Source organism: Euleptes europaea, chromosome 1, assembly GCF_029931775.1.
Source record: "Euleptes europaea isolate rEulEur1 chromosome 1, rEulEur1.hap1, whole genome shotgun sequence".
In the NCBI taxonomy this organism is placed as follows: Eukaryota; Metazoa; Chordata; class Lepidosauria; order Squamata; family Sphaerodactylidae; genus Euleptes; species Euleptes europaea.
The window spans coordinates 15,620,994-15,640,788 of NC_079312.1; the positions used below are offsets into that span (position 1 = coordinate 15,620,994).

A 19,795-nucleotide genomic window follows, 5' to 3' on the forward strand; every position below is an offset into this window, starting at 1 on the left:
GATAGACGTTGATTTGATACTGGTAGGACAATTCAACAGAGTAATCAGGGTTGCCAATCTCCAGGTGGAGGCTGGAGATCTCCTGGAATCACAACTGATCTCCAGACTTCCAAGATCAGTTCCTCTAAAGAAACTGACAGCTTGCAGGGTAAACTGGATGGTGTCAAATTCTGCTGAGATCTCTCCTCTGCCTAAACCCCACACTCTCCAGGCTCCACCCCCATCTCCAGGAATTTCCCAGCCCAGAGATGGCAACCATAAGTGATAGATCCATAGATAGACAGATCTAGTAGCAAACCAACTCAGACAGTTCCACCAGTATTTACAGTGACTGACTTATTCAAGAGGGATCAGGCAATAGGGTCGCACTGTACAAAATGATTCACAAAGCTACTTGGATAAATTATTGGGGACTGTGGTCTATACTAACGTGTATAATTTTCTGTAAATTGGATCCTACCGTGTAATTTTACCTTATCGAATGTGTCATGCTAACAATTTGCCTTGCTTCAGTTCTGTTTTTAACAGTTCTGGTTGGTTCTACAACCCAAATCCTATTTTATTGTTTATTGAATGTCCCATCCTGTTGATAGTATTGCCTTACTCTGTGTAATGCTTCTTGAGTCCCAAAGTAAAAGACAGATTATAAATAACAAATAAATAACAGGATGTCTCTATCCTGAGAGAAAATATTTCACTTTTTATTTGCACAGACATCAAATCTATTCAGGAATAGATTATATTTTCGCACTAGCAAAATTACGACAAACACAAAGGTATAGTCTGTATTTGAGCAATAATCATGCAGATCTTGCCCCACTTAAATTTAACTATTATATAAGTGCATTTGGTAGGGTTGCCAACCTCCAGTTGGGGTCTGGAAATCTCCTGGAATTACAAACAACAGAGATCAATTCCCTTGACAAAAAATGACTGTTTTGGAGGATGGGCACTCTGGCATTATATACCTCTGAGGCTCCTCCTCTCCCCAAACCTCAACCTTCCCAGGCTCCGCCCCCAAAATCTCCAGGGATTTCCCAAGCCAGAACTTGCAACCCTAGAGGGGCTGTAGAATTTGGAGATGAAATGAACTGTTGTTAAAAGATGAACAGATAACTAAGAAACTAAAAGAATAGCGCAAGTTCTTCTTTAGTATTAATGAATCAAAAGAGATACCATTTGTTATAATCTGGGAATCCTTTAAAGCATATTTTAGAGGCATTGTTATGTTGATAGAGAACCATTTGACCAAAAGGGTAGGGGGGACATTAGTCTTGGAAGTAGAAAATGAGGAATCCCCCCCCCCCAAATAGTGTCTCCAAGAAACTAAGCTAGTTTTGGAAATGACAAGAGGCAAGTTAAAATTACAAAGCACTCACCAGACAGCAAAATCCCTATTGTATGCTAGACAGTCAATCTTTAACAAGCCAATAAGCCAGGAAAATATTTGGCACATTTACTAACCAAAGAATGGGGCCAAATAGAATTATTGAAATTAAGGACAAAATAGGAAACCGGCTTAAACCGGCTTTACAACAGCTCTCAGAAAACGAATGAAGAATAATGGCAAATTCTCTGCCAGACATAGGGGGCATGAGCTACAGGCAAAATATCAGCATTCAATGAGACCACCTTAGAAGTCTCCTCTTCATAACATCTTGATGGGATGTCTATTCCCCTCCACACACAAACATATGCATGCTGATCCCTCTTCTGTCTTGTGCTGCAGTTACCAACTACTTCCGCAGTTTCAATTTATCTTCTCTGCTTCCTTTATCCTTCAAAATGCCATTTATTAACTGAACTCCCGAATTGTTCCTTCTCTCATAAGCTGTTTCCACATGGGTTATTTGCCCGGGGTTTAATGCTGTTGGAAAGTGGGGTTTTCCTTGCTTCCCCACAGTATTGAGGTGTACCTCCTGGATTTTCACAGGCTTTTCTTCAGTCTTTCCCTAACCGGTTTGCTGCAAAAATTTTGGAAGAGATTGCAGCAAAGTCCAGAATGCTGTTGAGTGAGGGGGTGAAAAGGTTTGGCTATTTGTGGTCCTGCCCACATGGCAGCCATTTTCCCTGCCCCTCAGGCTGCCTTTTCCTCCCACCACCTCCGGGGGATCTTTGTCAAAAAAATTGCAATAGAACATTGTTATGTCATTTTGACGATATAACCATCTGTGAATCGATTTCTCTGAATTTCCAGTTTTCGTTTTTTTAAAGACTCTAGCCCCTTTTGTTGTGAAGATATAAAGGGAAAGAAATATCTATGCAACAAAAGGGCTAGGGACTTTAAAAAAAATAAAATCTGGGAATGATATTCAATTACTGTTTTAAAAAAAAGAAAGAAAAAAGCCCTGATGGTCCAGTGGAGGGTGGTGGTGGCTGCTGCCAGGGGACTGAGACAAGAAAACTATGGGAAACCTGCCTTGTGAAAGCCCTGTTGTCACTGTGATGTATTGGCAGTTGCAGCAGCAACAGGAAAAGTAGAAAAGCCTGTGACTGTGTGGGAAAACACTTTTGTTGCTGTTGTTCTTGCTTTCAAGTCACAGCTGACTTAGGTGACCCCCATCAGGTTTTCAAGGTAAGAGATGTTCAAAGGTGGTTTGCCATTGCTTTCCTCTGCGTAACAACCCTGGACTTCTTTGGTGGTCTCTCATCCCAGTACTAACCGTGGCCGACCCTGTGTAGCTTCTGAGATCTCACAAGACTGGGCTAGTCTGGGATATCCATGTCAGGATGGAAAACACCATACACACAAATAAAATCCCTGGTGTGTAGCTCTGTTACTGCTGTTGCCCAACTATAAGGACAGAGGGGTGGTGTAAAGAGAGCAGGGTCAAGAGGTGAAGGTCTCCAATACAGCCACTGAGGGCTCAGCCTGAATCCCCCCCATCCTCCATCCACTAGGCTACCCAGCCATTATGCCAACCTTACCTGCTAGTTGTCTCAAGGGGACATCCAGAACCGGCTCTGTGGGACACACAATACAGCCTTCCCCTATCTTGGGATTTCCCGCTCTTCATTCACCTCAGTAGGGTCACAGGGGTACAGAGAGGGCAAATTTGAAGTCCCCTCGACAGCTGGAACCCCCCACTCTGGTTGCTGCAATTCCCTTTGGCTTCTTCAGGGGAAAAAGCCAGGAAATGCATCTCAGTCCCTTTCACTGCAGAGAAACTGGTCGTTGAAGGAGCTGATCAGCAACAACCTTTGAACAGAGAGCCCAACCCATATCTCCTAAAATAGTCCATTAATATATGGATTCTAAAGTCCCAGCCATATCAAAATGGTCTTTGAACAGAAATGTCACAGCCGGGATTCCTGCATTTCATGACCCGTTGACTCCACTTTTCCTCCATATCTGGGTGTGCCTGTGTACACATGCATATACCGATAAGAATACATTTCGTCCATTTTATGAAGAGGACTGTAGGCAGCTGGGTACAGAATCAATGTGTTCCTATGGATGAAACACAAGACTCCTTTTTGGTTTTGCTGCAACAGACTAAGCTTCACCTTCCCCACACATAGATGCTGCCAACACTTCCCATGAGATGCTTCTGGTCACACAACTGCTTGCTCCCCAGGTCAGCGGAAGGAAATGTGTGCGTTTTTGTTGGCTTCTTTTTGCCTAGTGAGAGGGTAGGCCATAAACAAAAGAGAGTAAAGCGCAAGCAAATGTAACACAAATGTTGTAACAACAACAAAAATAATTTGATGCCTCCTTTCCTACAAATTTGGCCTTCCAAGGTAGCAATCAGTTAAAAAAACATTAAAAACAAACTTTGAAAACAATGCACATATACGTGGAAAACAACAATTGAAAATATAAAAAAGAAGGAGAGTCAATAAAGGATAGTCACATGAAACAAAAAAGTCTTCATCTGCTGACGGAAGATAACAATAGAGGGAGACAGATGACTCCACAATTTGGTGGCACAATCAAGAAGCCCTTTCATGGGATGCTACCCATTTCCCCTCAGATGATGGTGCAAATGAAGCACGCCCCCCCAAATGACCAGAATAGGTAACTTCATGTGGCAGTGGGTGGTCCTTAATGTATTTCAGCTCTAGCCATATAGTCAATACCAGCACATTGAATTGGGCCCAGAAGCAAACTGGAAGTCAGTGGAGCAAGACTGGGGTTATTTGGTTCCTACAACGCACTCCGGACAGCATTCTCACTTCAGCATTCTCTACCAATTACAGCTTCCACACACTCTTCAAGGGCAACCAAACACAGAGCACATTGCAGTAGGCTAATCTAGATGTTACCAGGGCATGCAACACAGTGGCAAGATCTTGTCTGCACAGTAAGGGCTGCAGATAGCTCCCCAGCTGAAGCTGCTGAAGGGGAACCCTGGTCACTGCTACCACCCGTTTCTCCAACAGGAAACCCTGGTTCAGAAGCACCTCCAAGCTATGAACTGCTCCTTTAGAGGGAGTGCAACCCCATCCAGAACTGGAGGTATCCAAATACCTGGGTCAGACCTTCCTCCCCTCCCCCTACACACACACCAGTACCATCTCTGTTTTGTTGGGATTAAGTTTCCGCTTGTTAGCTCTGATCAACCCAAAAACTGCCTTGAGGCACCTGTTCACAGTTTCCATGGCCTCCCTGGAATCTGCTGGAAATGCAAGATAGAGCTAAGTGTCATCCACAGACTGGTGGCAATTCAACCTCAATCTCCAGATGACCTCTCCCAGTGGCTTCATATAGATGTTGAAAAGCAGAGGGTGGAAACATTGAACCTTCCAGGACTACATAGGCCAAAGGCCAAGAAGCTGAGCAGCAGCCCCCCAGCACCACACTCTGAAACTAACCTTTGAAGTAGGACTGAAACCACTGCACAAAAGGGCCTTCCAGTCCCTACCCCGAAAGGCGATCCAGAAGGATACCATGATTGATGATATCAGAAATGGCTGAGAGGGCTGAAGAATCAATCAGGTCACTCTCCCCACATCCACCTCCCTCACAGATCATCCACCAGGGCAACCAAGGCCATTTGAATCCCATAACCAGGCTTGAAGCCAGATGTGAATTGATCCAAATAATCTGCTCCATTCTGGAATCACTGAAGTTGTCCAGCCACCCCTGGTTCAATCACCTTGCTCAAGAATGTCACATTTGAGACTGGCTGATAGTGATCGAAATCTCCTGTGTCCAGGGGAGGTTCCTTTAGTAGTGGAAGTACCACTTCCTGCTTCAAGGCAGGGGCAACCACCCCCCACTTGTGCCTCTTAAGCCATCTGAGTGGCAAGAAAAATAAAAGTAGAAATTAGAAAAAAATGTAGTAGGCAGCATAAAATGCTTTTTTATTATTACAGAAACAGCAACTAGTATTGGGATGTATACGTCACAATAACCTAGTTTGATGGTCTGATGAATGGTGGGATGATAGCCGGGATGATAGCCAATGATAGTCTTCTGGACCTGCTGGGCTGGCCTTGCCTGTTGGGGATTCTCTTCTAAACACCCCCCCCCCTTGATAGGGTGCCTTGTTTGTCGGCTGCAGCCGGGGATCCACAGCAACGGCATAATCAAACGGGTGATTTGTCGCTAGGTCAAGCGACGAGCTTCAGAAAGCAGATCTTTTGTTTTATTGTATAAGACTTCCGTCTACTGGAGCTAGAATATAACTGCAGCTTTTGGGGTGTTTTTTGTGTCTTTGACTTGGTGGCAACTATAAAGCTTTATTTAAGGAGTGAAAATGCCCCTCATCTTATGGGAATGTTTGGACTATAGACTGGTATCTGTGGGGCTATTTTATTTTTGTGCTCCCTGTTCTCTGGTATATTCAGATTGCATTTTCTTCTATGTTTTTGGACCTTGTATAGCTCAAGTTAGAGGATTACAAGATCAATTAGAGTATACTATTTTTTGGACTGTTTTTCTTCTGACGTTTCCTTCCACCCTGAAGACCTCTGGTGTGCTTGAAAACTTACACTATGTTTTGTGCCCAGTTAAATAGTAAAAGGTACTACACGGACTTTGTTCTTGTTTGGGGTTGTTGCATGGACCACTACGGCTGTACAAGTTTTTCCATATTCCAGGAATGACGGGGGGTGGGGGTTTGGATAAGTCCAATTTGGCCATAGACACACTGCAATGCAAATGGGGGCAGGTGAGGTGTTTCTGAAAGGGATCGGGTGAGTGTATCTGTTAAATGAGGATGCCCTGAAGGGCAGTTTCCTCCCCTCCCTTTTATTTTGGGTGCTTACTCTACCATCTACCTCCCAGTTTACCAGTGCACAGACGCAAATGACTAGAAATGAGCAACATAGAGGAATGCAAGTCTGAACTAAAGTTGCAGGACCATTCTGAACAGAAAACTTTCCATGGTAAACTAAAATGTCCTGAATCTGTATAAGTTCCCCAAATTCCTAGGTCTGGTAATAATACAAGCAGCCTGGGACATACTAAAACACATCCGGCCCACTCTAATGCCCGGTCTGAAAATCCCTGCAGCATTTCTTCATTACCTTTGAATTGCTTCTTGATGCCTTCCAAAAAAGGATTTAAATCCGAGAAGTCCCAGATGTGCCACTTCAGTGCAAGAGGAAAAGTCATTGGATTCCCAAATGCCTCCTTTTCTTCATACCTTGAGAAAATCATGTTAAAGTATCATCCATTCAATTCACAATTCCCCCCCAGGGGATCAAGGAAACAGAGGAAGGAATTGGCAGAAAGCTTACAGCAGGGGTCCCCAACCTTTTTGAGCCTGCCAGCACATTTGTAATTCTGACACAGCATAATAGGCATAACATCAGAATAGCTACCACAAAAAGGCTACTATAGGAGGAGGAGGAGGAGGAGGCCGCCACAACATGACTGCCAAAGCTTAATTCCAGTAACACAGCGCAGATCCTTGTGCTGGCAGCTGCCAATCAAGTCTCCAGTAGTCAATCAGAATCTTTTATAGAGAAAAGCCCTACCTGGTTCCACCCACTTCCAAAAAATATCTGGCAAGTGCCAGAAAAGGTGCCCACGGGCACCACATTGGGGACCCCTGACTTGGAGACACAGGCTGAGGCTGAAAGCAGAAAAAGATGGAAGGCTCTTTGGAGAGCAACATCGTCCACCTCACTGTCGCTCCTGGGACCCAAGAGCCACAACAGCAGCTGGGAGGAATGGTTATTTAAAAATAAAACAGAGCCCATTTCGGCTCAGGACACCACCACAGGGGAAGAAAGGGCTCCTGTCTACCCCACCGCCATTTTCCCTTGCAGAAACAGCACCTGGGGGGGCTAATTCTCCATTTTGCTACTCCATGTGGACTATTCTGTGCATTTGAAGCAGCAAAAAAGGGGAAATAACTCCCTTCCCCAGTGTTGTTTAGGCAGGGTTGTTGTGAGGATAAAATGGAAGAGAGCGGAATTAGGTTCAGCCGTAACGCCTTCATGTCTTTTTCTCCATCTCCCATAATACTAGAACTCGGAGGCACCCAATGAAGTTGCTGAGAAATAGGTTTGGGATAGACAAAAGGACTTTTTTTTTTTACTCAATCAGTAATTAAACTGTTGAATTCATTGCTGATGATGACCATGAGCATAGCTAGCTTTAAAAGAGGACTAGACATATTCAAGGAGGAGAGGTCCAGCAGGTTGGCCAAGTCTGCAGTATCTTTCATGTTCTTTTATCCTTGTTTGTATGCTGCGTTTTGTGGTCCCGGTGTATAAAAGGATACAAGGATAAAAGAACATGAAAGACACTGCAGACTTGGCCAACCTGAGAAATCAGCAGTGGCTGAACATGGACTGACACAAACAGGACACAGGGTCTTATTCCAAGACACTGAAAGACTGGACAGTTCTACCAACTATTTTGTCAGATTGCACAGAGAAGCCATTGAAATTCATAAACATCAGCACAACTTTAACAGAAAAGAGGAGAGTTTAAGAATGAATAAGGCTTGGCTTCCTGTTCTGAAAACCTCCAGACTAACAAAGACAACAGTCAACAATAGCCATGCAGATAAGCTTTGGATTACACACATTAACAGATCACTTCAGGATACAATGGTTCCATATTAACATACCATACCCTCATTAGCACATTATCTTGATACTTACAGGACAATGATTAGCACATTACTTTTGCAGGACAGTACTCAGCTCAAACCCAACCCCTTTCTGACTATATATTACTCTTCCTACACACTTGACGCTGAGAGACACTGTCCTTCAGTGTTACTCCTCTGAAGATGCCTGCCACAGTTGCTGGCGAAACGTCAGGAAAGAAAATTCCAAGACCACGGTTACACAGCCCAGATAACCTACAAGAACCTACTTGGGGAGACTTACAGCAGAAGCCTGAATTTTCTGGTCACCAGCCATGTATTGCCCATAATGGGCTGCTCAGCATGACAAATGCTTCATTTCAGAAGCTTATACTCATCTGAAGAGTGGCACAAACACACAGAGAGACAAAAGAGAAATTTTAATAGAAGCTTAACCCAGCAGAACCCTGGTTACAGAAATCCCCCTCCTGATTTTCTTTATACAACTGGAGAGCTGGGGACAGTTCAAGTCAACAAATGAAAGCATCCTTGTGCCTTATCTGGCACTTATGAAATCCCCCCCCCCAAAAACCCAACAATTCAAGACAGCACAGTTTTCAAATCAACATAATTTTATCATTAACATAATATCTGTACAACCCTCACATCTACCATGACTGAAACCCAAGTGCTAGGAACATAGCAACCTTGATAGCATCCTCCTTGCCCTTCAGGAGGGGCACTCCAATGGGATTTCTGAGGGAGAAAAACCTCCCAACAGCCTGAGGCTGACATAGGTCGTTTTTGCATGGGAACTTGGACCCACATTCGCCCCGTCTGACTCGGTTGTTCCTTGGAGTTCTGCAAGTGTTTTCCATCCATTAGACACGAGCTCGCTGACAACCCTCGCAACGTCTGGGTCTTCCCATCCCTCTCTTAACTCGACTCTTCCCTCTAACCTGAGCTCAGCCCAGCTGAAATCTCCATGCAGATAGCAAAGCACTGGACACAGACGACTGCTTTCTCTCACAACCAATCACAAAGCAGCGTGTCAAGAGGCAGGCATTCAAATACTTCCTGCTTCCTCGGAGCGCTTTCTGAGGTGAAATGTATTACTGTTGCTTTCAGAAATGAGAAACAAAGGGAAAAAAGGGAATGTTGGGAAATGCAGGAGAAATGTCTCCATTTTACCCCAGTTTTGGTGGTTGGGAGCCCGCAGAGACCTTATCGATGATCCTGCTGTGAAGAGACAGTCTTAAGAGAGTTTGAGGTAGCCCTTTTGATACACCCAAAACAAGGGCAGGAGGGTCTCTCCAGAGAAGGAGGCTCCGGAGAACTCGTAGATCAGGGCTGCTCGGTCAGCGTCGAAAAAGGCCACTCGGCCCCCAGAGTAGTTCAGGCAGACTCGGATCCTCTTCAATTCCCCCCTCAGGAACAAGGGAGGGCCGTGGTCTTTTAAGGCAGCCTTGTAGTATCCTCCCCACTTCCCCACAGTCCAGATCCCTTCCTCAGGACAAAAGAGGACCCCTCCCTTCCTCCTCACAGTCGTTCTGACCACCCCCACAATCCATCCTCCCTCACTTCCCACAAGGACTTCCCAGAAATGGCGGCCTGCTGTGAATCCCTCACGGCCCAGAACAGCACTATATTGGTCAAATCTCTCAGGATTGTCGGGCAGGGTTTGAGCTTTTTCTCCCCATCTCACGCTTTTCCGATCTTCGGACAGGACGAGTCGGGGATGAGCTGTGTCTGAATCCAGAGTCACATTTGCTGTTGGGGGGAAAACAAGGAAACAAGAAGAGAAGCATTTGCGGACCCAGGCCGAGCATGGGATCCAGAGGTCCAGCCCCTCCTACCAGGGGTCACCCACCCCAGCCCATAACACCCAGTGTTGTCCGAACCCCAAATCATGTGAGTGCAAGTTAAGCAGTACACAAATGACAAGTACAAACATGGTTGGATTGAAACAGGCCACAACTTTATTGGTTACAGCATTAGGCATTGGCAAGCATGGAGGTAGGATCCTGACATGAGGTGACCCGATGCCAGCTGATGTACCCTGCACCCAGCACCCTGCTGGGAGCAGCCTGAGATGGCAGCGTCCAGGACCCACTTGGACGGCAGCCACTGTGTAGTCATAGAATCATAGAGTTGGAAGGGACCACCAGGACCATCAAGTCCAACCCCCTGCACAATGCAGAAAACTCACAACTACCTCCCCCCTCCACACCCCTAGTGACCAGAAGATGGCCAAGATGTCCTCCCTCTCATCATCTGCCTAAGGTCACAGAATCAGCATTGCTGACAGATGGCCATCTAACCTCTTCTTAAAAACCTCCAGGGAAGGAGAGCTTACCACCTCCTGAAAAAGCCTGTTCCACTGAGGAACCGCTCTGTTAGAAAATTCTTCCTAATGTCTAGACGGAAACTCTTTTGATTTAATTTCAACCCGTTGTTTCTGGTCAGGCCTTCTTGAGCAACAGAAAACAACTCGGCACCCTCCTCTCTATGACAGCCCTTCAAGTACTTGAACATGGTTATCATATCCCCTCTCAGTCTTCTCTTCAGGCTAAACATACCCAGCTCCTTCAACCTTTCCTCATAGGACTGGGTCTCCAGACCCCCTCACCATCTTTGTTTCCCTTCTCTGGACACGTTCCAGCTTGTCTACATCTTTCTTAAATTGTGGTGCCCAAAACTGAACACAGTACTCTCGTTGAGGTCTAACCAGAGCAGAGTAAAGGGATACCATCACTTCGCGAGATCTAGACACTATACTTCTGTTGATGCAGCACAAGACTGCATTTGCCTTTTTAGTTACAGCATCACACTGCTGACTCATGTTCAGTGTTTGGTCTACTAAGACCCCATCCTTTTTGCACACACTACTGCTAAGACAAGTCTCCCCCATCCTATAATTATGCATTTGATTTCTCCTACCTAAATGTGGAACTTTACATTTTATTAGCTTTAGCCCAGTTCTTCAGCCTGTCCAGATCATCCTGTATCCTTGCTCTGTCTTCTACCGTATTTGCTACCCCTCCCAATTTAGTATCATCTGCAAATTTAATAAGCATCCCCTCTATTCCTTCATCCAAATCATTTATAAAGATGTTGAACAACACAGGGCCCAGCTCAGATCCCTGAGGAACTCCACTAGTCACTTCTCTCCAAGTGGACGAGGAACCATTAACTAGCACTCTTTGGGTACGATCTGTCAACCAGTGGCAGATCCATCTAACAATAATAGCATCTAACCCACATTTTCCCAATTTGTCAACTAGAATACTATGTGGAACCTTATCAAAAGCCTTACTGAAATCTAGATAAACTATGTCTACAGCATACCCCTGATCCAGCAAGGTAGTAACTTTCTCCTCCACCTGGAAGGAGTCCATCCCTTCGGCCCCTGACTGGGCATGTCCAAATCCAGGCCTCCTCCAAAGCTCCTTATTGGGGTCCCCAGCATGGGAAAAGGGGGCACGCAGGCCAGCTTTCCCCCAAACAGGATCCGGGCACCATGGCCAAACTGCCAGAAGAGGAGGCCAGAAGGGTGTGAGCTTCTGGACGACTCCCGCCAACGCCTAATGTTGCAACCAGACCCGTAGTCTGTGCAGGACGTCCTGCAACCAAATATCCATGCCCCACAAGGACAGGTGCACACCATCTGGGCCAAACCAGGCCCCCAAGCGACTCCACTGGTCCACGAGGTGAATGACATCACCCCCAAGGGCTTCCGCCGCCCTACCAGTAGCCAGCATTGCCTTCCACCTAGGCATGGTCTTCCACCTAGGCATGGTCAACTTTTTCCGGGCACCCTGCCAGGTCTGCCTTTCCAGCATGTCCAGCCACAAGTGCTCACCCTTGGCTACCGCCTTGTTTGGGCCTGCAGATCCCACACTGCTGCTGCCCGCAGAGTGCTGCCTTTTGTTTTGCCCCGGTCATTTCCACCCTGATGACGTCTGGCAATCCATGCTGCCATACTTTTTGCTGCCTGTGCGGTAACAGGGACTCCCCATGTGTTCCAGAAGCACCAAACCACTTCAATTTGATCCAGTCACCCGTGCCTAAGCGACTTCCCCCACCAGGGTTAGGAGCACCCGGGCAACAAGGAGTTGGATCCAACAACAGGTGACCCGCCTGCCAGCCAGTGTAGCATCAGCCCCCGTGAGGGACCGTGCCAGCCCAGTCTTCACCAGAGTGCCCACTGAGTGGGGGGGACCACGGAACGGCACACCCTGTGTCACCCAGTGGTGAGCACCAGCCAGCCGTCCCTGAGCCAGACCTGCCCAGACATGGCTCAGTTCCGAAGACTCCTTAAGCGAGTTATCAACACAAGAGGTAGGCTCATAGGCTTCCCCCCAAAATGGATCCACCTAATGCCCAGGCCACCCGCTGCAGCCAAGCAAGGAACAAGGGTCCTCCTGAGGGCCACCCCAGCCCAATTCCCACTCCAAGCAGGGAAATTCCCTCCAGCTGGTGACCCCTGCTCTATGCCCAGAGGAAGGCGAAAAACCTCCGGGACCCCTAGCCAATATGGCCCAGAGGAAAATTTCTTCCTGATGCCAAAGTGGCAATTGGCACTACCCTGGGCATGTAAGAAAGGGCCACAAGACGATCCCTCCAGTACAAGGAGCTTGCCCAATCAGTACAAGCTGCGCACACCCCCATCCTGCACACTATATGTCAGCAGGTCCAGGCCCCAATTTGCCACTGTGCGAAAACTAAAAGACATTATATGGTGTTGCTTTGGGCCACATGCAAATGGACCTCCACCTACCCATGTGGACCTCTCCCTGCCCATGGCACAAACACGGGTCTGTGACCACCGTGGTGGCTCCTATCTTAATAAAAGGGGGCACAAACACTCTGGGTGAGAGGCTGGGTCATGCCCAGCCCCGGGAGTGTATCGTAAGGAGGATTGCCGGCATTCCCTGCTCCCTCTGGAATTTACTTTATTTTAAACTCAGGAGACAGCCTCTTCCTGCCCAGAAGTGTGCATCCGAGTGACAGCTGGGGAGGCAGCAGACCAAGTTGAACAGGAGGCTTGTGAGTGACAGGCACGTAGTTTCCGTTCTTCTCCCAAACATCAACCCGATCTGTGCCTCTCTTGGGGAGGATTCTGAAAGGCCCTCCAAAGCTGATGCCCAGCAACTGTTCTCCCTGCATTTCCATATGGCGGCAGGTAGGCAAAAGGAGGCAGTTCATCCCCTCAGAGTCCACCTTCTCTTTCACCCTGTCTGACCTCCACAGAAAAAGAAGGAACTGGCTGAGGCAGGGAGGGAGAGATGTTTGAGGAACAAAACAAGAGCATCCAATAATGTTATCTCTAGAAAAACACCAAGTAGAAGAACACAAATTGTAAGGAGAAGCTTTTTAGTTAAGAAATAATTTAGCCGTGTATGAAGAAAAATTTACCTTTCTGCAGATGAAGTCCAGAATCCAAAGTGTCTGAAGAAGCAAAAGAAACAAACGTGAGCAGCAGACCCTTGTGCCAATACCTTTCCTGGTTTTACAAGGTATTTTACAAGGTGGCCCGTGAAAGGTGGGACTTTTGCCAAGCCAGGCTTCTGACTGGCTGTGCAGCTTTTCAAAAATGCTGCTTGGGCAGCAACTATCACCACAGCACAAGGATCTTCACTGTGTAACTGAAGGAATGCTGCAGCAGCCATTTTGTGACTGGCTCCACCTCCGGCAGCAGCTATTTTGTGGCATCCCATTTGTGGCTGCCCTCACCATGCTGTGTAAGAATTCCAAAGATGGCCACAGGCTCAAAAAGGTTGGCGACCCCAATCTAAGTAGCCTAAAGCATAATAAAACACATCTGGCCCTATCTAAAGTCCAGTCAGAAAAGTACATTGTTTACTCACCGAGAAGGTCCTTTCCGCTCTGAAGCAGAAGGTCATCTTGCAGCATTGGGTGTTTCTCGTCCCATTGCTTGGAGAGGCAGGACTAAAATTAAACTATTTCCTGTCTTGGGGCGAGGAACGCCCACACACTTCCAGTTAATCTAATACGAGCTCATTAGAGACAAGGAAAAAACAGGAACATGATAACAAAAACCATAACAACAGATTGAACAACACAATGAACTGGTTGAACATCAACACAACAGTAGGAAGGACAAGGTGCCCCCTTTATTGCAACTGTGTTTGTCTTGTGCAGCTGTGATTATCTTGCTTGAGGTTCACATTGGCTGATGAATGTTGGTTCAAATTAGTCAGCCACCCTGAGAAGATGACTCCTCATGGGTGGGCAACATGACCTTCTACTTCAGAGCAGAAAGGACCTTCTCGGTGAGTAAACAATGTACCTTTCCCGCTCTGAAGGAAGGTCACCTTGCAGCGTTGGGATGCCCAAGAGCCCCTTCACTTTCAGGTGGGTGTCCTAGATGTCATCTTCTTTAACTACGTGTTGCAATACGCGCCTACCGAAGGCGGCCTCTGCTGATGCTAAGGTGTTAATGTGGTAGTGCTTAATGAAAGTGGACGGATTAGACCACGTAGCTGCCCTGCATATTTCCTCCGTTGATACTTGTTTGAACAGTGCTGCGGAGGTTGCTGCACTCCGGAGGGAGTGTGCCATGATGTCTAATGGGGCCTGAAGCCCGCTTGCAATGTATGCCTTGGTGATGCACCTGCGGATAGTCGTGCTGATGGACTGGCGAGACATTGGCATACCCTTGTTAGGTAGTGCTATGGAAATAAATAGGTATTCGGTCTTTCGGATGGAAGCTGTCCTTGATATGTATATGTGGAGAGCTCTGTGCAAGTCCAAGGTATGCCAACTGCGTTCCTTGGAGTTGGAAGGATTGGGGCAGAAAGAAGGAAGGTTGATTTCTTGAGCTTGATGGAATTGTGATCGAACCTTAGGGGTGAATGACGGGTCTGTTCGGAGGACCACTCTGTCCTTGTGGAATATACACAGATCCTGACTTATGGAAAGTGACTTCAGTTCTGACACGCGACGGGCCGAGGTGACGGCCGTCAGGAAGAGGGTTTTCATTCTGAGTAGTCTGATGTGGACCACCCGCATTGGTTCAAATGTCCCTAAGATCAGCCTCAGTACCAAAGTATTGGGAAATGGCTAATGTAAAACCCATCTATAAAAAGGGCTCCAGGGGGGACCCAGGAAATTAGAGGCCAGTTAGCATAACATCTGATCCAGGTAAATTGATGGAGAGCATAATATGGGCCGCCCTCGTGCAGGACTAGCCAACGAACGGGCAGCGTCGGACCCGTGTGGCGGTTTCTACCGGGGGCCGCTAACCACCTGGTACGGTGACGGGAAAGAGCAGAACCGAGAGATCGTGCCTAGAGAATGGTTGGAAGGACCCTTGATTATCCACGCTCCGACCACCCTAGCCACCATCGCCACGGAGGAAACTATCCTGCTACGGGAACAGAACCAGACATTGAGCCTACAGAACCGGGACCTACAGGCGCAGCTGAGCGCTCTGCAGAGAGATTTGACTGCAGTTTTGGGGGTAGTGAGAGAGCTCCGACAGCCCTCGCAGCAACCCCGAGCCAGCTCCCTACCTGCCGCGGAACCACCCGTCTGTAGGGAGGCACCCCCACCCAAGCGCCCTACTGCCAGGGATCTGAAGGTATCCTTCGACGGGTCCAGCATGAAGCTACCCCATTTCCTGCTCCAAGTGTCCAGTTTCATGAAGGATCAAGGAGAGACCCCTCGGAGGAAGCCAGGGTCAGGTACGTGATCAGCCTACTAGAGCTTGCTTTATTTCCACTTCTTTAAGCATAAGCTCAACTGACTTTCTTTTGACTGATGAGTTGGTGCTAGCAGCTAGAGTAAACCTGACTTCTTTCCTGCTTATTTTATTCTGTTTATATTCCTCCCGCTAGATCAAGTAACACTGCACGAAACTGGGCCCGTCTAGGAGAACTATTTGATTACATCAAAAACAACCATCCAACTATTCCAGTTCTTATGGCTGGTGACTTTAACGCACGAATAGCGCTGGATGATAATACTCTCTTTCAAAATCTTATAGGGAATTTTGATGAGTCTTTCCTGAGCTTCCTATGGTACACTAGAACTTCCAGGGACTCGGTAATTAACTCTTCCGGCTTAAGTCTGGCCCAATTCGCTATCCAGAGAAACCTAGGATTACATGGAGAGACGGCATGGTGTGGTGGTTAAGGTGCTGGACTGGGATCTGGAAAACCCAGGTTTGAATCCCCACTCTGCCATGGAAACTTGCTGGGTGACCTTGGGCCAGTCACACACTCTCAACATTGAGCCTGGCAAGAGTTTGGATGAGAGACCACCAAGGAATACCAGGGGCATGATGCAGAGGCAGGAAATGGCAAACCACCTCTGAACATCTCTCGTCTGGAAAACCCTGTGAGTTTGCCAAAGGCAATTAAAAAAAAAATTCTATGGCTTGTTACGATCCTCATCCTGTCAATTGCATTGGTTTCCACTGTGTAATCTGCCTTGAGTCTCAGTGAGAAAGATGGATCATTAAATAAAATAACACTAAGTACCTGGCATTGCTGTCCTGCCTCAGTGACTCAGCAATAAGTCTAATCACGAGTTTATTCATTCAGTAGTGGAAGAGCTTTTCCTGGGCAGCCTGCAGGTAAGGCCGTTGCCTGTCTCTGAATACTTTCCTGTAGCTGAGTGTGTCTCAACCTTTCCTACCTTCGGTCCCACTAATTACCCTTATGAAAGAACCTGGGTCCCACCAGGATGGAATTTTTTTAAAACATCTTTTCTGAGAAAGACATTTCTGTGTCTGTACTTGCAGGCATTCTGTTTATTACACTGCTTATGGTAAGTTTTAAGGACATGAATATTGCAGTTATATTGCTTTATTGCTATGGCTTTAGAACACAACAGAAATAATTTTCCATTAGCAACTGAAAAGCAGTAGTTGTTCTGAAAACCCCAGATCCCACCTAGACAAGTTCTGCATCTCACCAGAGCTGCACAGCCTGCTGGTTGACAACCACGTCTGTGCATTAAACTCCCATACCTAACCTATAACTTACTGTGAGATCTAAATCACTTAATTATACAAATCTAAATCACTTAATTATACAAAGACCCCAACAACCCCAACCCCCACCATGAGATATAGAAATGAAAGAAAAGTCCAGTAGGATGTCCAAAATTCCGCGGGAGGATATCAGCAGCCGGAGATCACCACTACGATCAGATGGGTGACGTCCAAAGGAGAAAAGAAATCCACAGATCAATTGAGACGGTCGTTCCGGATACTGTATAAAGTCCCATTTTTGCCAAAAGCGTCATCAGTCATTGATCCCTTGTTGCTGTCCGCAGTTTGCTTTTGAATATTTGTTGAATATTTGTTATATCTTCTTGTAATATTTATGAGTATGTGAGTATGTTATTTCCAGGTTGGCTTTCACAATAGGTTAATCATAGGAGGATTGTATTTGGATCTTATAGGGATCTACTTATTCAAAAGCAAACTGCTGACAGCAAGCCTGGCAGCGTGGATCTAAACTAAACCCCCCTCCGCCCGCCTTGCCAGGAGTCCCACGGACACGGGCGGTGGGGCTTTACAGAGATCCACGCCTGCCACCCTCACCCACCCTTGCCACCACGTGAGCCTGGCAGGTGGGTGGTAGAGTTGCAGCTGGTGCCACCCCCCACCCCCGGCATCATGGGCAGGTAGGGAGGAGGATATGCCATGGCCCCATAAACCAGGCAGGTGGAGGCAGCGGCACTGCAAGTGGGAAGGGCAGGCAGGGGGAGAGGGAAGGGGAGCCACCATTTCCTCCTCACCACCACGTGAATCAGCAGGATGACATGGTGGCACATTAGATTGACAGGGTGGCTGTTCAGTGGCCAACAGGGCAAGTGGGGATGGGATGATGCCCCCTCACAAGTCTCATGGGCCCCCTTTATCACCAGATCTTTCTGAAGCGTAGATGACACATTAGTATGATTGCAAACACTGACAGCCAGTGTGTTGAAGTGCAGTGTGGTGGACTTGAACTGATGAGGCCTGGGTTCAAATTCCTACTCAGCTATAGGGTTGCCACTGCCTCCAGGTGGGCGCTGGAGATCTCCCCAAATTACAACTGTTCTGCAGATAGGGTTCCCAACTGCCCAGTTGTGGTGGCAATTCCCTGCCAATTAACCGGGCTGCCCACTGACCAGCTGGTGGTCAGAGCGGGCAGAAGCAGGCAGGGAGAGCGATTCCCTCCCGCTCATACTTTTGTGGGGTCTGATTGTGCAGACAGTGGGGCTAAAAAAAAAAAGGAAGTCACTGTATCTGGACTGTGCACAAATTTGTCCCTCTCCCCAACCCCAAAAGAGGCTCCCAAGTGGGGACAATGGCTGCTTCAGAGCTTGGACTCCACGGCAGAACCTTTTTTCTGCCAAGGGCCATTTGGATATTTATAACTTCATTCGCGGGCCATACAAAATTATCAACTTAAAAATTAGCCGACCTAAGATCCGGTTGGGCAAGATGGCGGAGTGACCGCACCTTACAGGAGCGGGCGTGAAGAATACCTGCATTGTGGCTAATAATTCCTACTTTAGCCCTGGGTCAGAAGATTTTCTCGAAGAACCCAACTCTCAAGAGAGAGGAGGACCGTCGCTTCCCCAAAAAGGGTTTCTGGACGTACCAGCAGGCAACCTCAGGCAAGTCCTGTATAGCTCCGACCTCCCAACCGACTACCCCCCCCACTCTTTTTTCCCCCCTTTCTTTTTCCCCTTTCCCTTCCCCCCTTTGTCAATAACTTTTGGCTTATATACAGACATATAGGATATTAAGTTGATAAGAACACCACTAACTTTTTTTTTACTTCCCCGAGAAACCAGCCTGCTGAGAAAAACCGGCGCCGACTCGTGAGGAGACATCGGGACCTGGAAGCCGGCGGTGCGAGTGGGCGGCGGCGCTAAAGGGCGAGGAGAAAGAGACACGACTTCGGTGGCTGGCAGAGTGAGGAAGAGGCGCTGACTCGTGAGGAGACCCGGCGGTGAGAAAAGACAGCGGCGCTGACTCCCGACTCGCGAGGAGGCTGACGACGCAAGAGGGCGGCGGCGCTGACGGGAGAGGAGGAAAAGAGGCCTCGGAGGCCGGCTGTCTGAAGAAGAGCGACGGCTGGTGTGAGGAAGCGGTGCTGACTCGCAAGGGGACCCGGCAGCGTGAAAAGAGACGGCGGTGCGGGGGCAGCATATTGTGGCGGCTGGCTGGTGGAAGCCTCTAGCAGCAGAGGCAGTAGAAAGAAAAAAAAAACGAGAACTGCACCTGAAACTACAACTCCCAAGTACCTTTGCAACTTCTGATGTGCTTAATACAGTTCCAGGGAAATAAGGAACGTAAATAAGGAACCTAAATATAAGTGATTGAGGAAACTGAGTGTGCCTATGATATTGATTTATTTAACCAAAGTGGTGAATAATTTAAAAGGGTAGAAATTGATTGTATATGAATTATATATACATATTTATATAGATATATTTTTTTTCTATGGTGTAAAAACTAAACTGGCTACACTGAATTGATTGCCATAATTATTATAAGAGACTTGATAACTAACCTAAGTGATTTGATATAAAAAAATAACTAAGACCAGCTAATACTTACTAAAAAATACAAATTAATATATTTAGCACCAGTGTATGTCTGGTACATACACAGAGTTACAAACCAGAAGGAAAATATACAGATATAACTTAATGAAGAAAAATAGAAAAACAGATAAAACCAGCAAGCCGATCTTAAGGAAAAATCTAGAAGAAGAGGAGAAGGAGGAAGAAACTGACAGTGAGGAAGAAACTACAAGCTACCACTTACAACA

The 19,795-nt window shown here is 47.1% G+C and overlaps 1 protein-coding gene across 1 annotated transcript in view; it reads right to left on the reverse strand.

Moving 5' to 3' along the window:
• Positions 1 to 9,246: 9,246 nt before the first annotated feature.
• LOC130492557 (E3 ubiquitin-protein ligase TRIM7-like) overlaps positions 9,247 to 19,795 on the reverse strand; it is a 45,984-nt gene continuing 35,435 nt past the window's right edge. Inside the window, exon 7 of the mRNA XM_056866317.1 lies at positions 9,247 to 9,761. Coding sequence (XP_056722295.1) covers positions 9,247 to 9,761 — 515 coding nt within the window. The remainder of the gene's footprint in view (positions 9,762 to 19,795) is intronic.